This window comes from Malaclemys terrapin, chromosome 6, assembly GCF_027887155.1.
Source record: "Malaclemys terrapin pileata isolate rMalTer1 chromosome 6, rMalTer1.hap1, whole genome shotgun sequence".
In the NCBI taxonomy this organism is placed as follows: Eukaryota; Metazoa; Chordata; order Testudines; family Emydidae; genus Malaclemys; species Malaclemys terrapin.
Window position 1 is genome coordinate 69,801,370 of NC_071510.1, and position 22,999 is coordinate 69,824,368.

A 22,999-nucleotide genomic window follows, 5' to 3' on the forward strand; every position below is an offset into this window, starting at 1 on the left:
AGACAGCAATAGATTTCACTGGGCTGAGATTTTGCTTTCTTGTAAATGTAAGAGCCACTTTATATGCCCTGAAACCTTGACTGAGAGTTTCATTGGTTGAAAGGATTCTCAAAGCATCAGACATTCAATTATGTATGTACAAAGGCATGTGCAATTGCATGCCTAATTGGCATACACCATTATCATGAATGAGCATACATCTGTTGTTTGTATGAGCAAAGGGACAGTTAGATGCATGCACTGACTTAATATTTCACATTGGCATTTGGCCACACACATCCCTGCCAGCCTACATGTGTAGCATACAACTGCAGCAACAGCATGGACAAAAGTGTACTTACAATTGCACATATGACTTTCTGAAAATCAGCCCTCAGGGAGTCTAAATGCTTCATGCAGTCCCAAGCGAATACAGGACTTACGGTTTTGAAACACTTATCCGTCAGTGTCCTCCCATTTTCTGCACATCAAAGCACTACACAACAATATATTTACATCACTCTTTTATTTCATAGCCAGAAATACAGTTTCATAGGGTAAAAATCAATAAATAGTGATGTTTAATCATTAAACATAAAACCCATCTCTCTTTGGCATCTGACAGTATTCTGTTCGTGAAACTAGAGACTATATAGGAATAGTTTAGAGATCATTCTTCAATACAATAAGTTTACAGAGGTGCAGTTTACTTTAAAGTATACATCAGCTGTAAAGATTCGTAACATACCTTTAAAATAAATAAATAAATAAATAAAAATAATCAACCAAACCAGTAGAATGCAAACTATCCACAGGCTCTTTACTGTAGCCAAATACAACTGTGGAGTAAGTGAAAGAATGACAAGAATTCTTGTTTTTCCACAACACACACTCTGCACTAGTGCTTTCCATTCTTTCTGAAGAAAATCAGAATTGTGCCAGGAATGACTGACCAATTAAAAATAATTTCTACTTCATATACATGGTGCTTATTTAAATCTTTAACTTCTAAATAACTTGCTGAGCAAAAACAAGCATGGTTGCACACTGCGTCAGTAATAACTTGCACCTTTAAAAAAAGACAGAATGAAAAATAGTACTTTTCCAAAGGCAAGCTATATATATTTTCCAAATATATTTAAGTTTGCAATAGTTAAAATTGCATTTCCTATCATGGTTGGACATGATTTCTTAAGCAACAAATTAAGCCAGTGCATTTGATATAAATTGTTAAATCCAGATTCAGCACTTCAAGGCTGCTATAAAAGCACTGTACCTACGCCTTCAACCTAATTCAGGCATCTGGATTTTTAATTTTTAAAAGTGTTCGGTGCTGCAAATAACTGGAATTTCCAGTGCAGTGCTAAAGTTGTGTTTTTAACACCTTCCATAAGTACATATGTAATATGAATTATGATTTACAAATCAAAAATTTCATTCAATACTACTTTCTGATGTAGACATTCTAATCTATATACTGGAATCGAAAGTGGGTCCTTTTTTATATATCAAGACAATGTAAAACCCCCCAAAATTATTACATTAAATCCTCTTAAAATGTAATGAAAATATTTACTTCCAGAATGGTTCTTTTTTTAAAAAATATTCCAAATACTTATTTAACCAAAGTTTTTAAAACAGAGAAAGAAAGAAGAAAAGCAACTATTCCCATGTGCAACTAAAAATAACTGTTCAATAATTTTAAGTAAAAATAAACCTTTGTTCATTTGCATCAGTGAAACTTTTTTCTAGCGCAGACCCAGTTTCAAAATGTTTAAACTCGATTGTTTTAAATAACAAGTGGTCCAATTCAGCCAGGTTCACATTCTTTTCTGTAATACAACAAACCATTACCATACATACATTTTATTGTAAAGTACAGAAAATAACAAAAGGAAAACTTGATGCTTATTCAACAGCAACTTCCAATAGCAAGCCAAATTAGCAACAACTAAGTAGACACCATCACCAATTTCTGAGTGTCAAATCACTGTAAATACTAGATACCTGTACAAAAGCCTTTTCTTTGTTAAAAAGCGTCCCAAAGAAATGTCCACCAATTGCAGTCAGATTTTCTTCAGAAGTTACTCTCTCTGAAAAGATTTTTTCCTCCAAATATTTGAGACATTTTGAGTGTTCAAAATTGTATTCAAATAAAGTTCTGATAACACTTAGCTGATACAACCACCTACAATGTGGACAGTCATGTACATAGTCCAACAGTGGATATTTGCAGCAATGAAGAAATTACCAGGAGTTGGCTTTATTTCCACATGGTAGTTCATGTGTTGTTTCTAGCAAACATACGGTCCCCTCTTAGGGTAAGGTGCTGGAGCTGGTATTGTAACACTTCTGTGTCAGCAGGTTCTTTGATGTTCATTTTGTCTAAATTGAGGTAGTCCAGGGATTTAGAGTGAGCCCTCTTACCTTTGAGGAGACAAAGAGGCAGAGGACCATGAAGTGCCTTATAGGGTTCATATGGTAAAGCCTTAGTGCATTTATCCCCTGAGCTGGGCATCCGTCTTCTCCTCCTTCCATTTACAGCTGGGATCTCATATGGCTGGTAGTATCTACTTCTAGCTTTGTACAACCGTGAGGAACGTGTAAGTCCTGAATCAAGTTGTTTCGAGCGCACGGTGGGCACAGCTTCCACTTTATTTTCCTCACTTCCTGTACACTTCTGGGCTAATTTCAAGAGCTCCTCACCAGTTGTGAAGCCAACCAAGTAGTTAGAATCCATGTGAAGGATCTGATAACCTGAAACAGTCCGTCGCATAGGAGAGCATGGGGTGCTGGAGCATCGAGGTTTCTCTGCTTCCACTTTGCCTGTGGAACTCACCTCTGCAATAGGTAAGGGAAGCGTAGCTATGGTAGTTCTGGTCTCTCCATTTATGTCAACTTCCATTTTAAATACAACTCTACTCTCCTAAAAATAAAAACAGAGCTGAATTAGAAATACAAAAAACACTTATGAAGCCTTCAGATGAGCAGGATTATCTCAGAAAGCGTATGGCTCCTAAATTTACTTGGGTCAGAAAATGCAGGCAGTACCTCTCTCTCCAGTCTTATATCTCATTCTACAAAGTGTCTTACAACAAGGAATCAACTGCTCTTCATTTGTATCTCTCAGAATTACTTGGCCAGTTTTAACTAAGAATGCCACAAAATGCTCAGTTTCAATACAAAAACTTGTGTTGCTTGTCTGTGAACAAAGCATTCAATCTAATCAAGTACAGGCAGTTCATTTCGTATGGTGCTATTTTTAACTGGACAAAGCACAATATAAATACTCTTTCCACTTCCTACACCTGAAATCTTTTAATCTGTTTGTTCTAAGTGTGTTACACTCCCTTTCTTCTAAGGCCAGCTTCACAACAACCCATTATTGCATGTAAGGTAATTTCCAGATACATCCAACCACAACAGGAAAATACTGGCGTGTAATCCTAGTAAATGCTTGAAAAATTTACCCAATAGCTACTTGCCCAAAGACTAGACCTATTAGCCAAGTCTGAATATACCTGTGAAGTCATGGTCTCCTCTCTCTACATCTGAAGAAATGAATCAGTTGTGTTTTAGGCCCTAGTCAGAGAGGCCTCCGGGCTGGTTAGATTAGCCCTTTTCATAGGTTGCCCCAAGCCCCCACTCAAAAGATTTAACAACTTTCTCCATGCAAAAGAACGAACTCCCAACTCACTCACATGTGATGCAATTATCCAAGTAAACCACCAGCATATTTTAATATACCACATCACAAACATATATAACAGCAAGAAAATGCTATTGAACTGCACTTCCCAGAATATCACAAACTTAACTTTAAGTTTCACACTCCATTCCAGCAACAGGAAGCATACACTTACAAGAAACTCCTCCAGTAAGACCAGGGTAGTACCAACGTTTTAGTTTTGTTCACCATTTTTAAAAAATACCCCTTTTAAACATGAGTTTGCCCTTCAATTTTTCCTTACTCCACATCCTCTTCACCACTTAACCCACTCTCAACAGTATTACTTGTGGGTATTTGGTGTAGGAGTATGGTGTATTTGGAGGCAACAGGATGGTAAAGTGGGTGCTGGAAAGCTGGAATCCTTAGAGCGAACAGTTACGGCTGTGGTGTACAGTAGCAGCAGTGGAAAGGTGTATGCCTGTGGGTGGAGGGGTAGAGGTTATACACTGGTGAGCAACTAAATTTTCACATCCTTGCTTTTATGGTTGTGTTAGCAATTCTAACAGTTTCAAAAAGTGTTTTATTTAATTTCTTTTTAAATGGTTAAGCATTGAATGTAACATCAACATGCAAACCCATACTTCTTTCTTCATTTCCAGGCTCACCCAAACTTGGAATGATAACAGATGGCTATCTCAGGCCAATAAACTTCCAATGGTCCACCAAAAAGGAGCCTTCCTCTGTAGCTTTCCAGGTCCTAGGACATGAAAGAGAAAGGGAAACAGGCAGGCAAGCTCCCCAGAAAAGCATATAATTCTGAGCTCCATTACTGAACAACCCCTGGATCTGACAAACTTCCCCCAGTTTGCCACCTGGGGAACTATTTTATCACACTCTATGGGAAGTTTGCTACTGGTCTCGATTCTGAGGCTGAAGAGATTGGGGGTGAAGAGAGAATCAGAAATTGCAGTGGGAGGAATGAAGGAGGGTGACAGATGCAGTATTAACAAGCAACCATGCATACATCTGGAATCAGATTCCTAAACATCATGAGACTTAAAAAAAATCACACGATTAAGAGAAAAATTATGTTGTTCAAACATCAGAAGGCAGAGGAAAATGTAACGGGGAGTTTCCTCATCCACAATTTGTGCACAATATCTCAGATTCAAAATTCAACCTTAAATGCAAATTTAAGACTGCCTCATGTTTGCTTGGAGGGAGAAAGCCACTTACCCTCTTCTAAGTGGTAAAGCTGCCATTATAGCCTTCCACATTCCCTTCCCGATCACAACAGTGACCATCTCAGTCTTCTGTTCCATTCGTGCCCCTCTCCCATATTTGTCCTCCCTTCCCCCTCATCTCCTATCCCTCATTCTTCCTTATGTGCCCACATCCGTCTCCTGCCCCTCAGATTCTCCTCCACACATTCCACCATTCCCATTGCCCACCACATTCCCCTGGACACAAACACTCCTCCAGTTTCCCTTCCTGCTCTTGGATTTTACCTCCTCGACATCAACTGTTCCTCACAATACCTCCCTCTGTCTCCTCCTTCCCTAAAGGCAGCCTGGCTAGTTGCCATTGGGATCAACAGAAGGAATTGGCCATCTTTGCTAGGGGAAGCCAAAGCTTCCTCCTGCCCAAACTGTAAAGAATTAGAGGCCATTTTAGCCTGAAGCCAGCCTGTGGCCTCGGTCCTATGTTAACAACAATGGGACATGGCAGCCATTTTGAAGCAATTTCTTTATGAGTTTCTCTGGAGGAGATTTTACTCACCAGCCCTTGACAAATAAACTTTCAGTTATGAAGAAAAAGTGAATAAAAAAAATTCCTTTAACGCTAAATACTTCTTTTAATCAACTACCTATAGTACTGGACCTACTCAAGATTAATCTCTACCAATTTTGTGTAGACTTAAACTCTTGTTTTAAAGATACGATGATGACATAACATGAAAATCATGATAAATTTCTGCCAAAAACCCAACTTGAAACATTTCCTATTAAAAGGATATTATGCAAAAATCTAACAAACCCGACACAGAAGATTCAAAGGGCGTAAAAACAAACATTGAAATTTCAATCTGAAACGCCACCTACACAAAATAAAAATAGAAATTGATGGCCCCAGTTTAAGCTTAAGTATGTAATTTAATTATGGAGTCAATCCAATTAATAATGGAAGTAACTGGCATTTCCTGTCACATTCATCTTTGCCTCCCTATCTAGGCACCAAGACAATACAGACAGTAAAGAATGCTGAGCTATTACAGTCAGAGGTATTCATGCCTTGCAGTTCTTCATGTTAAATTGTAATTTCTATAACATCAAGACCAAGGTTATTGGAGGGGCAGTATGGGAAAGCTTGCACCAAAACTTTTGAGCTATCCTGGGCCTCCAGCCAGAGAACTTCAACATCTAGCAGTGTCAGATCTTTAACTTTGATGTTTTATCCTCCCCTACCATAAAGCAAAGCTATAATTAGAAATATTTTTGATAATACCTTTTAGAAAGATTCAGCAGTTTTCTTAAAAGATACTGCACAAGTATCAAAAAAAAGGTTATAAAATACTAAAGGAGTTCCTAACTTTCCTGCATTATTTCATATCCATATAAATGATTAAAACCACCAAAAACTACTTTTTGTATTGGTGTTTTTACACCTTCCCTAAAAAAAATGTAAATTATTTATCTAAAATAAAACTAAAAGAAAGGCATTGTACTTTACGCTTAAACCCTGAAGGCTGGAAATCAAACAGAACAAAAAACAAAAGGCTTTATTACATCAAGTACTCTTTCACTATTAAGTTTAATTCACTTCAGTTCAAAATATGGTGTCTCCTGCTATAAAACAGGAAGAAGAAAAGCAGCATCCCATAGAGAGTTTAATTGGGGGGAAAAAAAAGACCAGGATGGTCTTTATAGGAACAATAAAGTCTCCTGAGGGCCAAAAGAGGCATCATACAGCGTGCAGACAAGAACATCCCCAAAACCATCAATGTTCCAAGTCTAGCACTGAAGTTTCAAAATGCAACACAATTTGTACTGTGTCTCTATGATGTTGTAGTGAAAAGCTCTAAAAAATAGATTGCAGAGGAACTGGGAAACATTTGAAAGGGATGGGTAGTATCTGAAAAAACAGAGTAGGTATGTTTAAGGGGAACAACTAGGACTAGATGAATATTAGAAACTTCACGGGGAGGGAAATGCTAATTACTGAAAGAAAGGATCCTGTTGTTAAGGACCAGCACTGAAACTCAGATGTGTGTTCAGCTCTGCCATAGAGTTCACGTGATACTTTGGGAAGTCATTTAGTTTCATTGTGGCTTATTTTCCCCACCTGTTAAAAAAAGTAAGAATATACTTTCTTATCTCAGAAGGAATGGTATGAGGAGCAAATTATTAATGTTTCTGAGGTGCTCAGATTCTGTGGCGACAGGGAATCACAAGTACCCAGAATCTAGGTTCATTAAGAGTTTACTAGTTAGATAATTCTAATCTTTACCAGTATTGACTAGTGTGAAGGTGGTGACAGTGGAAGTAGGTCCTGATCACCCTCAATTCCCAATAAATTCACAGATGGCTGAGCATACATAGCACTTTGCAGGAAGTTATCAACAACTTGCAGAGTGGAATCATAAATCAGTTTGCCTAGTCCTCCTCGCCATTCTTTAAAGTTGAACTTTTACACTGAAGCAAAGAAAAAAGTTGAAGAAATGTGCCTGGTCAGGGTTTCTCAGTTTGCATTTTGATACTGAAGAAGACTTCTCTTCAGAGCCCAGGCCCTGAGTGAAGTCTGACACATCACAATACACTGTTATGGAAGCAATTCCAACTCAGCGTTCAGAATTAAGACTTTGCTGCAAAATCGAATGAGATTGGACTGCTGATCTAAGCTATTTCTTCAGACATGGTAAAGGATTATGGAATACATACCTAAAAGGTAAATGGATTATGCTAACCAATACTTAAATTCTCTCCATCTGCCATTTATTTAATAAAAATAATTTGATTTTACAACATCTTGATAAACTAGAAATAATTTAACCACCACTTAACTGAAACTACACTTCACAAATATAAAAAACCAACAACAATAATTCAGATGGAATCCTCCCCCCCCCCATCAGTTTAAACTTGATGTGGACCCAAACTTCTACTTTATGCAAAGGTTTTTTGAATGCATTGTGCATTCCTCTAATGCTGACAAAAACAGTCTACAGTTTCTGTCAATGAACCAAACAGATAATGTTATTTATGTGTCTTCTACTTCTTTACAAAGCCACTAAAGTATCAGGATGCTTCAGGAACAGTTCACAGGTATTTGTTTTTCACTTGCAAGACAGTTATCTTCCCATGATAGTAATTACCACTAAATAATCACTTGTCTTATACTAAGTCCTGGATTTAGTAATCTTACAGGCATGCTGCAAAGTCTTCTTTTCTCACAGGAATATGGGAAAGACCTGGTTCTTAAGGCTTGTCTACACATAGCATTTATACCATTTTAATATCTGTTTAGAAATCAGCACAACCCCTCATGGGGAGGCAGTTATACAGTATAAAGGTGCTTACCATGATACAGTTTATTTCTGTAAACAGACTATCTACATTTGTGCTCATTGAATTATATATTCTAATCAGATAAAACTGATATAAAAATGTGACTAGACCAGGCCTTAGATTGGAGTGTTTGGAATTACAGCAAATTAGTTGCAGTCATACAGGTGGTTTGTTTGTGCAATCTGTAATATGATATTCAGTAAGACAACTGATGTTGGTGAAAAGAACGGGAGTACTTGTGGCACCTTAGAGACTAACAAATTTATTTGAGCATAAGCTTTCGTGGGCTACAGCTCACTACTTTGGATGCCCATGAAAGCTTATGCTCAAATAAATTTATTAGTCTCTAAGGTGCAACAAGTACTCCTGTTCTTTTTGCGGATACACACTAACATGGCTGCTACTCTGAAACCTGATGTTGGTGAAGTTACTGCTGTTTGTTTTAAAGTAAAGGCTAATGCTTGGGATAGGCTTTGCACCTATAGCACCTTTCATCTGATGATGTCAAAACACTTTACAAAGGTGGTAAAATAGCAATAATTTACAGAGAAAATGAAGCACATAGATTAAGTTAACCTGCAAATCAACAATCCAGTCAGGAATAGAGCCCAGGTCTGTCCCCTAGGTCACTTGCTTTAATTACTAACTATCGTGATTTTAATAGATTATTAAAAATCATTCACTTTGTTATGTGTATAGTTTGTCTTTGTGCCCCTCCCCTGTGTGTGTGTGGGGGGGGGGGGGGGTAGTTCTATGGATGATCCAGGATCAAAACTAAAAGTATATAGACGATTGCCCTGGTCTCCCTGACTGTAAAATGCTCTCATATTGTTGACTGGTTGAGAAGTGCCACCTCCACTGAGGATAATGGTTCATTTTGGAGAATTGAGAGGAACAATCAGCTCAGCAAACCTTGTCAAACTAACTTTCTCTGTTCGGTTTTTGTTTGGGGTTTGATTTTGGTTCTTTTGTAACAAATGTTACATTTCTGTGCTCCAACCCTCACACAAGTCCTTATAATCACACACTCAGACTCAGCACATTTATCGGCTTTCCAAAAACAATAATAAAAGCAAATAGCCTTTACACGTTTTCCTTTCTGGAGACTAATTTGGCAGCTGTATATTAGCACTCACGTAGGACCATGAAGACATCCAACTCATACAGTTCTTTAAATGGAACCAAAGACACAGATGAAGCAGGGTGATGCACAGAAGGTACTGTAGTCAGTATATGCCAAATCAGTACAAAAAGCTAAGCCACTGTGTTCAGAAATCTCTTCAATTTGGCCAAAGTCCCTGCAGCCAATTTGTCCAAAAAGAGATTCAGGCCAAGGGGTCAACTGCATCAGATAAAGAAATTAAAGAGAAAAACATCAGTAACAATTTTACAGTCCTTGAACCTACCACTTCACTTTAATATTCGTATTTTTAAAAACATCCTGAAAAAAAGGAATTTATATGTGTAATATACTGTAAAAGTATGGTCATAGAAGGGGAGATTTCATTCTTTGCTCATTTATTTTAATACTTTAAGTGCTTTACATAAAAATAATATACATCACATGAACTTTATTTCTCTTGAACTTCATGAAAGAATGTTGCAAAGTCACTTTGGTATGTTTAACACACATGGCTGTGACAACTGAAGGTCAAAGTAGCCCAAACAGATTCTGTATGTTGACACTCTCTGCAAAATACTATAATCTTGTGTCAAGGAAATAACGGTCTTACATATTTGCTAAATGAGAAAAATAAAATGCAGATTGTGCACTTTATAATCTTTAAGGCAAATTTATATATGTGTAATATTTTGTATATGTATGATAGTGACTATATATATAGATTGCACACACAATATGTATGATGTGGAAATTCCAGTTCGTCACTAAATCCCCTGATGGAATTATATACTTGTATAACAATTGTTTATTTTTGTCTGAAAGGATTATTACCATTATAGAGCTCAATAAGTATCCTATAGTACACACAAGGCAAAGCTGAACCACATAGCTGAAAGAAATAAAGTTCACCCAAAATAAACCCACAAGAGATGCCACTGTACACCTTCCAGAAGACCTTGAGAAGAAGCAGGCATATTAATTTTCCTGCTTGGTTCCACATCCTACAGACCAAATATAAACATTTCTCAAAAACAGGTACAATTGAAACCACACAAATACAACTAATTGAGGAACTGTATTTCTGAATGCACTTAATAATTATTAGTCTTCATCATCTCAACTTAATGCCACAAATTACAGTGCTGAATACTCTATTCATGCAAATCTGTAACCAGCTTGGGTAGAGTGCCCAGCCAAATTAAGCTTCAAATATTTACTCACCTTCAGAATAAGAGGCACTATAACTGTTTCAAATTATATTTTGTTTTAGGGTCCTATTTAAAACTCAACAATATAATGATTACATTAGGACAGATGGTGGTGAAGTGCAGAGTAAAAAATTTCATAGTATGTAACTCAGTTGCAATAAGCTATTTGTTTGTACTTTTGACTCAGAAGTTGAAAACAGTATTCAGAGGTGCTGAGTCAAAATTAAAAACAGCACAGGATGACAAAAAAAAGAGGACATTAAGATGCCAGTACTTTATTCATTCATTTTATAACATTATCCATAATGTTAGTAAAATAGTACTGCCATTAGGAATTCTTCTATCAGTACACAGGTTCTGGAAAAACATCTTGTGGTGCAGTTCACAGTAAGCTTAACATTTCAAGATCCTTTTCAAGAAAAATGACCTACCCAGAAATGAAAATGTCCCAGGTGGTAAAGGTGGGGGGAAATACCCAAAGTTTATATTATCTTATCGAAAGGGAAATGCCCATAACTCTTTCAGCCTCAGAAAGGCTACTGGTATAAGATTCTCATCTGTGAGAAAACAGACTCCAAAGAACTGAAATGAGGTATCCAACAGCAGATGGGATCCACAATTGTCAGACATCTCTTTCCTAAGCAGGCAGACCCTGTATTCTGGGGGGTGGGGATATATCACAGGACTATCAAACTAGAGAGAAAACTTCAGAGATAAAAATACCCATAAATTGCACAAATTGTTCGAAATATACAGAAATATACAGACAAAGCAAACAGCTTAGAAGAAAAACTGAAATGTTATCTTATGAGAGAAAAAATATTCAGATTGGAAAGAAATAAAATATAACATAGATAGCTCTGCAAAAAGAGGCATAAGGAACCAGAAGTAAACAGACCCTGGCGACTACCAAGGATGGAAAAAATCTGAAGAAGAAAAACAGAAGCCACCTGAGAGTAAAGTCCCAGATGGTTGGGCGAGAATCAAAAGATGTAACTGAAGTCAAACTGAACTTATTATTCAAGTGCAACAATTTTATCTAAAGCTGTGAAGTACTATAATCAACATGACAAGGAAAAATGGCAGCTCTCAAAAGGCAAGAGAAGTTGCAGTCACAGGTGAAGTAGCAAAGCCCTTTAAAGAAATGAAGGGAAAAGTTGCACTGAATGATTGGAGCATCAGTTACAATGTGATTCAGACAAACACTAGGAAAGACAGAATACTTGGCAGAGAGGACACCCAAGACATTCAAAGCAACCTGTAATAACAGGCTCCTACAAAAAGACAAAACAAAACAAAACCACTTACTGCTAGTTAATAGCCTGCCCATTCTTCAAGGACAAAATTTAACAAGATGCTCTAAGTAGAAGACAAAGATGGCCCAGAGAAGTATGCCATATATGTGATGAGGATCACAAATAAATTACTGAGGAATTAGAATTGGCACATGTGACAACCAGCTCATTCTGTAGATGTGACAGCCAGTGGACTAGACTGGCATGATTGAGTGTATACCTTAAATAGACAAAAAGGCATGGACTTCAAAAGTAGTTTTGGACAAATGCATTTTGTATGAGTAGGCTAAATGAGTAAACTTGCATGAGCAGACATTGAAAACAATGAAAAGAGAAAGGCCAAATAGAAGGCCATGTAGCTTTTAATGACTCATTAGGAAACAATTTAAGAAAATTCAATATTCTCGTAATATTTTCATGCATTACTACATGATATTCACAAATAATGTGTCTGACAAATTTAACTTTTCCTGAAGATCTACAAGTTCCTTTAAATAGTATTACAACCTTCTCGCTGAATTTAACCATCTGTTAACAGTTCAAAAAAAAAAAAAAAAATCTCCCTGCGTTTGCTAATAAAACAATGTTTCCAACCATCACCAGGACATTCCTGTTTGTTACAGTTATAAGTGGTTCTTACTGAATGACTGTGAACCCTGATTGTGACAAATAAACCCTCCCCCCCATATGTTGTAAACAAATTTATTTCCCTACATTGCTAATAACTCAGATTTATTAAAAAGGAAAAAATTTAAAAGACCCACTTCTCTTGTAATTATTTATGCACTTTGTTTACTTCTTGCATGCAAGTGACAATGCAAATGAATAAAGTAGGTTTCCTTTTGACTACAGTCAGTTTCACTTTAAGAATGAGACCTTGAATGAGACTGCTTTCGAACATATTTATTGTTCAAAAAGAAATAAACTAACTTATAAAGTTTGTTTTCACATGTTTAATTTTGGAACACCTGATTTACCCAAACTTCCTGCAATTAAGACTTCAATTGCCCTGTTAAAAAAAAAAAAAAAAAAAAAACTTAGAAGCAGAAAAATAATGAAAAAGTATTTTTACATATCACAAAATTCATTAAATCCTACAAATATTTTTTCATGAGGTCTTAAGATAATACAACTCTCCTTAAATGTAGTCTCTTCTACTACTTTGTTAGTTTGACCTACATAATTTCACTTATACAGCAGAACAATGGATTCATGTTTGTTATTACGATGTCTGCTAGCATACCTGGAAATACGGGTCTTTAGGTTTTTGAATGTGTCATTCTGAAACAATACTATCCTGAGCTCAACCACTATGTCAGGGGATGGCCACTCAAAAGAAAAAAATAGGATTTATTGCAATTCAGAATGAAAATTTATAACTAAGACCCTGTGTCATGTAATTCAAAATTATTGCTAGGGTTAAATTAATGGTAATTTACCTTGTGACAGAAAGCATTCCAGATAAAAAGGCAACATTTAGGCAATGAAATAATTCCTCAAAACCTATGGTGGGAATGTAAGGTGAAACACAAGGGTCCCAATGCTTTGTTAGTGGAGTGAGCGTCCCGGTTAATTACCCTATTCCAATTTCAAATAGATTTCTGCCTCAGATGACCCATAATCTGTGGGTACATCATCCTTTTAATTTTGCTTCTTTTCAAACACATTCCCATATGCTTCCAAATGCTGAAAGCTATAAATGCTCTTTACTCATTTATACACGTGTAATGTGAGTTCAAGATAAAAGACTATTAAAAGCCAAATTGCACTTGTTTATACACCAGACTTGCTTCAAATTTACTGTTAATGTCACCAGACAACTGAACTGAGTATTAGCAACCAGTCAGTCCATCCATCTTTATCGTAAAAGCAAGTGTCTGTGTCTGATTGTTTAAGCCTGGTGGCCAAGTAAGCAGCATATGGCTGCTCAAAGGAGAAAAGATAAGAGCCATGCTACAATGCCAGTAGTGCTATGCAAAAATTTAATTTCAGTGATCAAATAACTGTTGTAAAGGCTGTTGCCTCATATCCTTTCTCCATCTCAAAATGATGGAAAAGTACCACCTCTGTACTTATTAACCTCATAACCCCTTCTAGTCTAGCAAAACACAACAGACCAAACAATAATCCAGCAAAACAGCTGAGCAGCTAAGTGAGCAGAGTATATGCTTTAAAATACACTGAGAGCAGCACTGCACATGAAACTGGAAAAGGAAAGAAATCCCATTAAGGAAGGGGACCCTGATTTACATACACTATCCCAGATGGGGAAAAAAAAAAAAAAAGGGTGTCTTTTTCATCATGGTGAAGACAACTTGTGTGTCAGCTCTCCTGTCAGTAACTTATACTCCCCTTCTGGGGTAAATCATCAGTCTCTCACTCTCATAGAGAGTCCCACTGTGTTCAACCGATGGCAGAATAGAAGACATTCAACCACTGCCAGAGGTAGAAGGTCATCGTCACAGCACATCAACCAGCTTCCCCTCTGCAACTGCACATCCCTCTGCAATTACTAACCAAATGTTTCCTATTCATATCTGTATAACTGCAGTTCTCTACCTTCAATTCACTACCATATGCAGCTATTTAAATATATACACAACTATGTGAGTGTCTGCTTAAGGTAAGGTTATGCATGTAATCTCAAACATATTAGTACACATCACATGCAATAAACACGTCTCTATATATTAAACAGATGCAATGGTATATAAACATATATCTACATAGAAGTAGAGTGTGAGTTTATAAATGGACTATAAATAACAGAAACTAAAGCTATACAATAAGCTCTTATCAGCAGAAACACGGTTTTCCTACATATTTGTTGAGCACTTGTAACAATGTGCACCATACCCTGATTGGGGCCTCTGGGCACTACTACAATATAAATATTACTGAGGGAGAGGGAGCAGAGCAGGCCTGAGAGACACATCACTCTGTCAAACCAGAAACAGCTTGCCAGCTAATATATTTGACTACGTAAATACTGTGGTGGGTGTGGGTGTTGCATAAACACACTAGAGGTGTGCCATATAGACGCTATACAAGATGCACTATATATCTCCATTCAAAATTTTTGTTAACTGAAAGTTAAATGCAGAATATAAATCCTAAACAACTATTTTAAGACAAAGTTACCTATAGAAATATGGATAATGGTGAACTTTATTACTTCTAGACTGAATGGTCTGAGGTTGGAGTTCAGGTTCTACATCTGAGTGAAACTTGGAAGAACTGGATGATGAGCACTGTGGTTGGTTATATGTGGAAAATTAAAAGGAATTTGTTGTGGTGCTGCAGAGTCTGACATGGATGGTGAGATCAATGAGCCAAGCCGGGTGCTAAGTTTATGGATGATTTCATAGGGTTTTAGTGATTGCATTGATAGGAAATGCACTTCAGCAACCTTCATTAAGTTAAAGTTTTTAATATGAACATTTCCCAGGTTTCTGAAGATGGGTAAGCATAGAGATCTATGTTAAATAGATTATTTCTCTCCTAAACCCTTTCTAATCTTAAAAGCCCCACTGCTCTGCCATGCCCTTCCACTCCCAGCCCCTGTCCCAATGCATTTTTTCAAAATTTTTATATATTAACTGGGGGGAGCTGATCCCTATGTGAGGGAAATGGTGGTAATTGGGGGGAGAGGGGAGGGAAAGAGGCAAAGCAGGCCTGGACAGAAACTCCACTTTGACACAGAACATGCCATAAAGGAGCTCATCTCCAGCCCCACTTCGCCCCTCATGCTATCCACAAGACAGGTGGGGGGATTCAGGGAGAAGCAGTGTTGTGTGAAAGAAGAGGGGTAAGGAGCATGCATGCACTATATAAATGGCTCTGAGCTGAAAGTGGAGACAAGTCTGTATTTGCAGAAGCACCAAGGGCTCCCAACCCACACAAAGCGCTGCTGCCCAGGATGCAGGGATAGCACCAACTAGGCTCCCTTCTCCAACCCTGCCACTGCACAATGTCCCTTCAAACACTTCACATCCTCTACTGCCCAGCCTAATTCCATGGCTCAAGGATAATGAAAGCATATCTGAGGAATGGCTGAACAGCTTCAGAGAACTAGAGTAGCTGGTAGAATTTAACAGTCCCATTGACTTCTTTTACTGAAGCTAAATTAGGTTAAGAAGAATAAAGGTACAGTATTAGTTAGCTCTTTCTGCTCAAGATTAAAAGCATTAATCTATCCTCCTAACCCTGAGGTCTTGTGTGTGTGTATATATGGTCACAGATACTCTACAATCTCTGCTTTATATCACTGCACATCTTCTCTTGCGCACCACACAGTACACGGCACCGATGTTTTACAATGCACACACCTGGTACAACTACAGGACCCTGCATACACCCCCCCCACACACACACACAATACAACACTGTACAGTATATTGCTATGCATGCACACACCCTATTTCAACACTACACACTACAGCACTGCTTACATACCACACTGACTCTGAGCACTGCACAACATATCCTCCATCCAATGCTGTTCGGTGAACCCTATCATCACGCACCCTGCAGCTATGCCACAGCGAGGCGCTCCAGCGAGCCGGGAGTGTATAGCACCCCACGCACACGCATTGTATACCATCCACCAGCTGGAACACGTGTCCCCTGACTCAGTGCCAATTTCGTGCCAAACTGAAGCGACAGCCCTGCCTCCGCACGCTACAGGCCCCAGGCACTGGGCAACCCCCTGCCCCGCACACCAGGGGCAGCGGCGTCACCCACCGCCCTGGGCCGCGCAGCTCACGCCCAGCGCGCAGGCGGCACCCAGCTCCCCGCGGCTGCGCGCAGCCAGCCAGAGCGACGCCGCCTATGCAGCCGGTTCTCCCGCTCCAGAGCCAGCTCACCCCTCCCCGCTGGCACTGGAGAGCGGCGATGGGAGGGGGCGCCCTCCCTGCACCGGCAGGGCCCTTGGGGAGAAAGGAGCCGGCCCGGCTGCGGCGGGCTCGGCCGGCCTTGCCCAGGCTGTCAGCGAGCGGGATCGGCCGCAGCGCCCCATCCCCTCGCTCCTACCTGGGGTCCAGGGCGCCGGGGCCCGGTTGGCAGCGGTGCTGGAGAAAGAGGCAGCCAGCGCGCGCAAGAGACACAGAGACGCCGCGGAGTCCCGCCCCGCTCCGCCCCCAGATCACACGGGCCCGGGGCGGGGACTCGGGGGGCAGGGCGCCAGCTCCGTGCGCTGCGTGCAAGGGGCCCCTCCTCGCGCCCCCGTTACACACAGGAATGGCGGCGTAAGGGGCTGGCCAGAACGCCTGGGATCGACCCTGGGGAAGCGGGCTTATCCTGAATCTCCCCTCCCCACTTTCACTGCTTGAATTAGCAACCCTGCAAGCGACGTAAATTACACGGACCTAAACGCTGGTGTGCACAGCGCTATATCAGTGGGAGCGCTTCTCCCACCGACACACATGAGGCTGAGATACACTATCGCTTCAATCGATGTAACCTACCTCAGGGGTGTGCATACCCCTGAGCAAGGTAAATTACATCGACTTAAAGCAGTGTTCACACTGCGCTATGTCAGCAGGAGACATTCTCCCACCGATCTAGCTTCTGCCTTGGGTGCTGGTGGAGTAATTATGCCAAGGGGAGAGTGCTCTCCCAGCAGGTTAGCGTGTCTTCACCAGATGCGCTAATGATGTAGCTTGGTAGTGTAGACTTGCCCATAGCTACTGCCATTTTACTGGGTTGCCACCTGTCCAAGTTTTCCCAGGATCATCCCTTTTTTGAGGCTATGTTTACACTACTGCCTATGAAGGCATAATTTATGGCACTTGGGTTTGAATAACCCCCCCAGCAACATAAGTTATACCGACCTAAGCATTGGTGTGGATGGCACTACGTCAGTGTCCCACTGACAGCTTCTGCCGCTCACAGAGGTGGGTTTTTTATGCCGAGGCATACCGCATCTTCACCAGACACGCTGCAGTGGTGCAGCTGTCTTGGTACTGCTGCAGCGCTGTATGTATAGACATGGCCTGAGATAGCTGTCCTGGCCCTGGGAACGTTGTAAGAATGCTGTGTATACACTGCCAGCTCTCCACGTAGTTATGGGCTCAGGATCATGCTGGATGTCCTGGGTTTTGCACCTCAGAGGTGGCAACCTTCAAATTCAAACATTCTGACAAACCTACCTTGCAGCAGCAGAAGAGGCAACAGTGTGCTACCTCCACACTTATATCTGCTAAAGCGCGCACATCCCACTGAACCTCCCCAGTCTCTGATCTCTTTGCCCAAAATACCCCAACTTGACTCCAGAACAATCAGCTTATCTTCTGCAGCTGGGGGATGGCTTCTTTGGCCACCAGGAAGTACACACTGAATTGGACACTAACCACATGACAACCTACACATCAGACTTAGGCCCATGACTATCTAAAGGAGAGCAACTCTCTTATTATGTGTATATATAGCAAACACGTAAAAATTCACTCAAGTAGGAAGGTCTGGAAGCAGAAAATCAAGTGCCACTCAGATCTATAGCCTTTTAAAGCTGGTGAAAAAAGCCAAAAGCATCTGAATTCCTTAACAGATGGTTAGTATCTAATTTGAAGTGAGAATCTACCACCCACTCCAAGAACTCAATTATTTAATAAGCCATCACTAGTTACAACTGACCTTAGTAAACTCACCCAATAGTTAACATCCCTTTTTGGGAGGATAGGAGGAAGGGGGGAGGAAAGGAAAGATCATTACCTGATTCAGTCACCCTCTCTAGTTGGGGACCAGATTGCTGTGAATAGACCCAACTGCTGGATCCCACATGTTTCTAAGCCCTCTGGGTCAGCATAGAGCTAGGTCACTTTTCCTAGGTCTGGATCTCTCCGGGTATGTCTATACCCCTTCTCAGAGCAAGCTTTCCAGCCCAGGTAGACAGACTTATGCTAGTAGGGCTCAAGTTAGTGCACAAAATATAGCAGTGTGGACACTGTGGCTCTGCCTCTGGCGGAGACTAAAGCTAGCCACCCAAGCTCAGACCCAGGGGATCAGGTGGTCTTGAGAGCCCAGATGCAAAATCTATACTACTATTTTTAGTGAGCTACCTCAAGGCACAGTTGCCAACTTTCATGCAGTAAATAAGCACCCCAACTTTCACAATAAGCCATAAATCAAGCTAATCCCATTTCAAAACAAGGCCCAAACAAGCCAATACCTAAGAACCCCAACACTCTATGTACCCCTGATTCTCTCCCCCCGCCTTGCCCCTTCCCCTGCTTGCCGGGAGTCAATCAAAAAAAAAAAAAAGGCCAAAAACTAGCCAACAAGCAACTCACAAGCCAATTAAGCCAAAAACAAGCCTAATTTCTGCATTTCTCTCATTGGTTTGGCATGTCTGCCTCAAGGGGAGCTAGTGGAGGGATTCACAGAGAATAGAGTGATATGGTCAGAAGAAGGGGCAAGGAAGATGTTCCTCACATTCCAGATTTTAATGGATTGGAGGGGAGTGATGTATATTAGGGAGATAAGAGAGAAAGAGGAGGCAGTAGTCAGGACAGAGAAGATGTAGGCTGTGTAGGCAAACAGAAAAGGCCAGGTTTTGGAAAAGTAACAGAGGAAGAAGTGGCATGCCTGGCTATGCAGAGCTAGAGAGATGGAGGAGTCAAAGATGAACCCCATTTACACTCCGAATGACAGAGAGGATGGTGGTGTTATAACAGTGGACAGAAAATGGGGGCAAATCAGAGTGTTCAGAAGGAAAGATAAGGAATTAAGGAGACTGCAAAACATCCAGAAGGAGCAGCCAGAGAAATGGGTTGAGATGCAAGTTTGGAGAGAGAAGTCAGGAGTGGAAAAAGATTTGAGAATCATTACCATCAAGATATTAGTAGCTGAAGCTATATAACCAAAGAAAGGGTATAAAGTGAGACAGGATCAAGGATACAGCCTTGTGCAACTTCCCATGAAGACTAAAGGAGCCAATGACACAAGGAAAGGTGTGGAGAGAGCAGAGGCAGAGTATACTGAGGGGAGAGTAGTAATCAGTGTGGATAGCTGGACAGAGCAAATATGCAAGACCAATCATTCAAATAGGGTGGAATTATCAGGCTACATTTAGAACATCAGCAGTCAAGCAAAATGGCATAGCAATCAGATTACAAGCAGGAATAGTCATTTGGAAGCTTGTAGGGCAACTAGTTGAAAGAAGCAGGCCGATTTAATGGTGGTAGTAATTTAAGTCACAGTTGGAGTCATGGCTCTGATAACTACAGAAATGCTCAAGGGAATATTCATTAAGTGGCAGAGAGTGCAAATATGGAGTGATGGGGACAGAGGCAGTGAGATGAGCAGAAAGTGGGGCTAAATGCCACTGGAAGCTCTTTGCTCCTCTCCCAAGAGACAAGTAAATTGCCTTCTATGGAACCAAATAATTGTAATCCCTTGTATTTACCCTCTGCATGATCCTGGGATGCTTGAGCTTTTGGTTTCTCTTCTTCTGCTAGTATTGCTTAAGTGAAAAAATAAATCAAAGCATAGGGCCAGTGGTTCCCAAACTTTAACAACCTGTGAACCCCTTTTGCTAAAATGTCGTCTCGCGAACCCCCTCCTAAAAATGAATATTTCCAGGGATTTTCTTTTTTACCTGAGTATAAATTATAAAAGCAGTGATCTTGGAAATATAAAATTTGTTTTTATGACATGCTTATTACACACGCCGAAACCCCTCCGAGCGCCGCGCCGCTGAAACACCCCCCCGAGCGCCACCCCAACCCGCTGAAACACACCCCCGAGCGCCGCCCCGCCAAAACACCCCCCGAACGCCGTGCCGCCCCGCCGAAACCCCCCCAAGTGCCACGCCGCCGAAACCCCCCTGAGCGCTGCCCCACCCCACCGTAACACACCCCCGAGTGCCGCCCCGCCCCACCAAAACGCATCCCGAGCGCTGCGCCGCCCCGCTGAAACCTCCCCTGAGCGCCACCCTGCCCCGCCAAAACGCCCCCTGAGCGCCACACTGCCGCGCTGAAACCCCCCCGAGCACAGCCAAAGCCCCCCGCCGAGCACCGCGCTGCTGAAACACCCCCCCCAAGCGCCACCCTGCCCCAAGCGCCACCATTAGGGATTTTTTTCCTAGAACCCCCTGTAACATTTCGCGAACCCCAAGGGATTCACGAACCCCAGTTTGGGAACCACTGGCATACAGAAATGTCTAGAGAAATACTACATATTGGCTTTCTGCCTCCACCTATCTAGTATTACAATAATCCTCCAGTGCCTGTAATTTTATAAATTATTGTGAAACCAAAATGATAAAGTAATCGGGAAAATTACTTTTCCTAGGAACTACTGATATTTAATTATCATATACTATTAATGTACAGATTTCTAAAATTATTTATTTTCTTTTAATTTTGCTAAGCAATTAGTGCATAAATTAAAAAAATAGCACACATACACCTCTGTACACTTGGGAAGACAGTCTAGCAGTAATGCTTTCTGTGGTTATGTGGTTTGATTTTTGCAACTCTAATAATGGGGTCAGAGGGCACTCATTTCTAGTGCCTGACTTCTCAGGCTTTGAAATGGAGTCCCATCTAGTGGTGAAGGTTGAAAGTGAGAAAACAATAGTAAGTGACCTCAATAGTGGAAAGAAACCTTTGTGGAAAATTGTAATGCATTTTATTTTAGTAGTTGTTTAAAATATTCAGCTGTTAGAAGGACATATTTTGTACATTTTTCTTTTCAGATTTGCTCCCACAACTCAAGTACTTGAATCTAAGTGACAATAATTGTACAACAAATTAATGTGGTGTAAAACTGCATCTGTAATTTGTCAATGCAAAAGAGGAGGCCAGCTGCTGAAAACCTGTTCCTTTAAGATTACAATTATATTTGAAATCAAATGTTTGAAAATCATCTCCTCCTGTGCCTCAGAATCAGGTATTTGCCTTCTTCTTGCAACAGCTGAGGACATTTCACTAACACCTATACCAATGTACAGAATTTTACAAAATTTTCCAGTGTTTGCAAAATCATCTAAAGTTTACACTGAGCCATGAACTCAAGCCTGAGAAGTTGAGCATTTTTTTCACTTTGAAAGTTTGGGTAGCAGGTTAGCAGCCCCATTTATCTCCCCAAATTCCAGTTATTACTGATAATTAAATATATCCTTTTTAAAACTCTTGCCTCTGCTGACCACTTTTCTCCCAGTACTTTTAATTTAGCTCTCCAGAAGAACAGCTTGGTCTCCTGGCATGTATTCAAGAGGTCCTGTTAAAGGCAGGAAAAGAAGCAGACCCATATACATCAGCAGCTACTGTAGGATTTTTCTTATTGTCATTGTGCTGTACTTAAAAATAATCTGACAATCGACAAAGCAGAGATCAGCTGGAGCACACATTGGTAGACATCTGTAGAAGCTGATTTCACCCCTACTGCAGAATTGAAATAATTTTTATATACATTTATGGTGAGCTACAAAGGTAAAAAGGGATGTTTTTTCTTCATCTATAAAGAATGCCCAAAAAGTTGTTGTTAAAAGGTTTTCTTTTCCTTTTTTTTTTTTTAACATTATACACTGCAGTCTTGTCTTCCCAGGAAACTGATATGGTGACCTTATTACATTACAAAAACTGAAAGATTGAAAGATGAGGAAATGACAATTAAGGTCCTTTCTTGTTAGCACGTAGTTAATTCCAATGCCTAACGAGCACTTGGGACAAAGGACATGTTTGTTTAAGATGCAATACTCCAGTCTCTTCAACAGATAACATCTGAACCCCCTGATTTTGCTGGAGATCAGAATGGTCATTCATGATATTTCCAGAGGTAAAACACAAACATTTTTTAAAATAACACTTTATGTCTTCTTAATACAATCCTGAGAAAATGAAAGAGACCTCCTTCTCAACTAACAAAAAAGTTATTTGCAGATCAGCTATCAAAATAGATTTTGGCACAATTTAATTTTTATTTATTTTTTAATTCTAAAGCAAATTAAGCAAACAAAATGGGCAATATGAGTACAGGCATGCAGCAGTCAAAGCTGAATTGCAGATAAACGGTCACCTACAGAACAGCTGACAGTACATAGAAATGACAGCAGTGTGGCAGCACTGAGATGCGAATGCTGCAGGTGGCTGAAGAATCAATGCAATTTTTATAACTGAAAACATAAAATAATCGGTGGGACCACTGAACATTGTTTA

The 22,999-nt window shown here is 40.2% G+C and overlaps 1 protein-coding gene across 6 annotated transcripts; it reads right to left on the bottom strand.

Moving 5' to 3' along the window:
* Positions 1 to 488: 488 nt before the first annotated feature.
* Positions 489 to 16,960, bottom strand: MACIR (macrophage immunometabolism regulator). Of its 6 annotated transcripts, none has more exons than XM_054031910.1 (4): positions 16,872 to 16,960; positions 9,351 to 9,556; positions 4,315 to 4,406; positions 489 to 2,905 (listed from the first exon to the last, which is right to left on the bottom strand). In XM_054031910.1, the coding sequence occupies exon 4, from the start codon at positions 2,882 to 2,884 to the stop codon at positions 2,261 to 2,263; it is 624 nt and encodes a 207-aa protein (XP_053887885.1). In that variant the 5' UTR covers positions 2,885 to 2,905; positions 4,315 to 4,406; positions 9,351 to 9,556; positions 16,872 to 16,960; the 3' UTR covers positions 489 to 2,260. The 6 variants fall into 6 exon arrangements, with proteins under 6 accessions (XP_053887885.1, XP_053887882.1, XP_053887881.1 ...); XM_054031907.1 differs by having other exon boundaries at positions 4,291 to 4,406; XM_054031906.1 differs by lacking the exon at positions 4,315 to 4,406.
* Between the last annotated feature and the right edge of the window lie 6,039 nt (positions 16,961 to 22,999).

Bases quoted from the DNA above. Each gene is read 5' to 3' on its own strand.
- MACIR (XM_054031906.1), bottom strand. From the start codon at position 9,377: ATGAGTTGGATGTCTTCATGGTCCTAC. The intron at 2,906-9,350 runs GTGAGTGCTAAT...TTTTATTTTTAG, and splicing joins GGATGTCTTCATGGTCCTAC to GAGAGTAGAGTTGTATTTAA.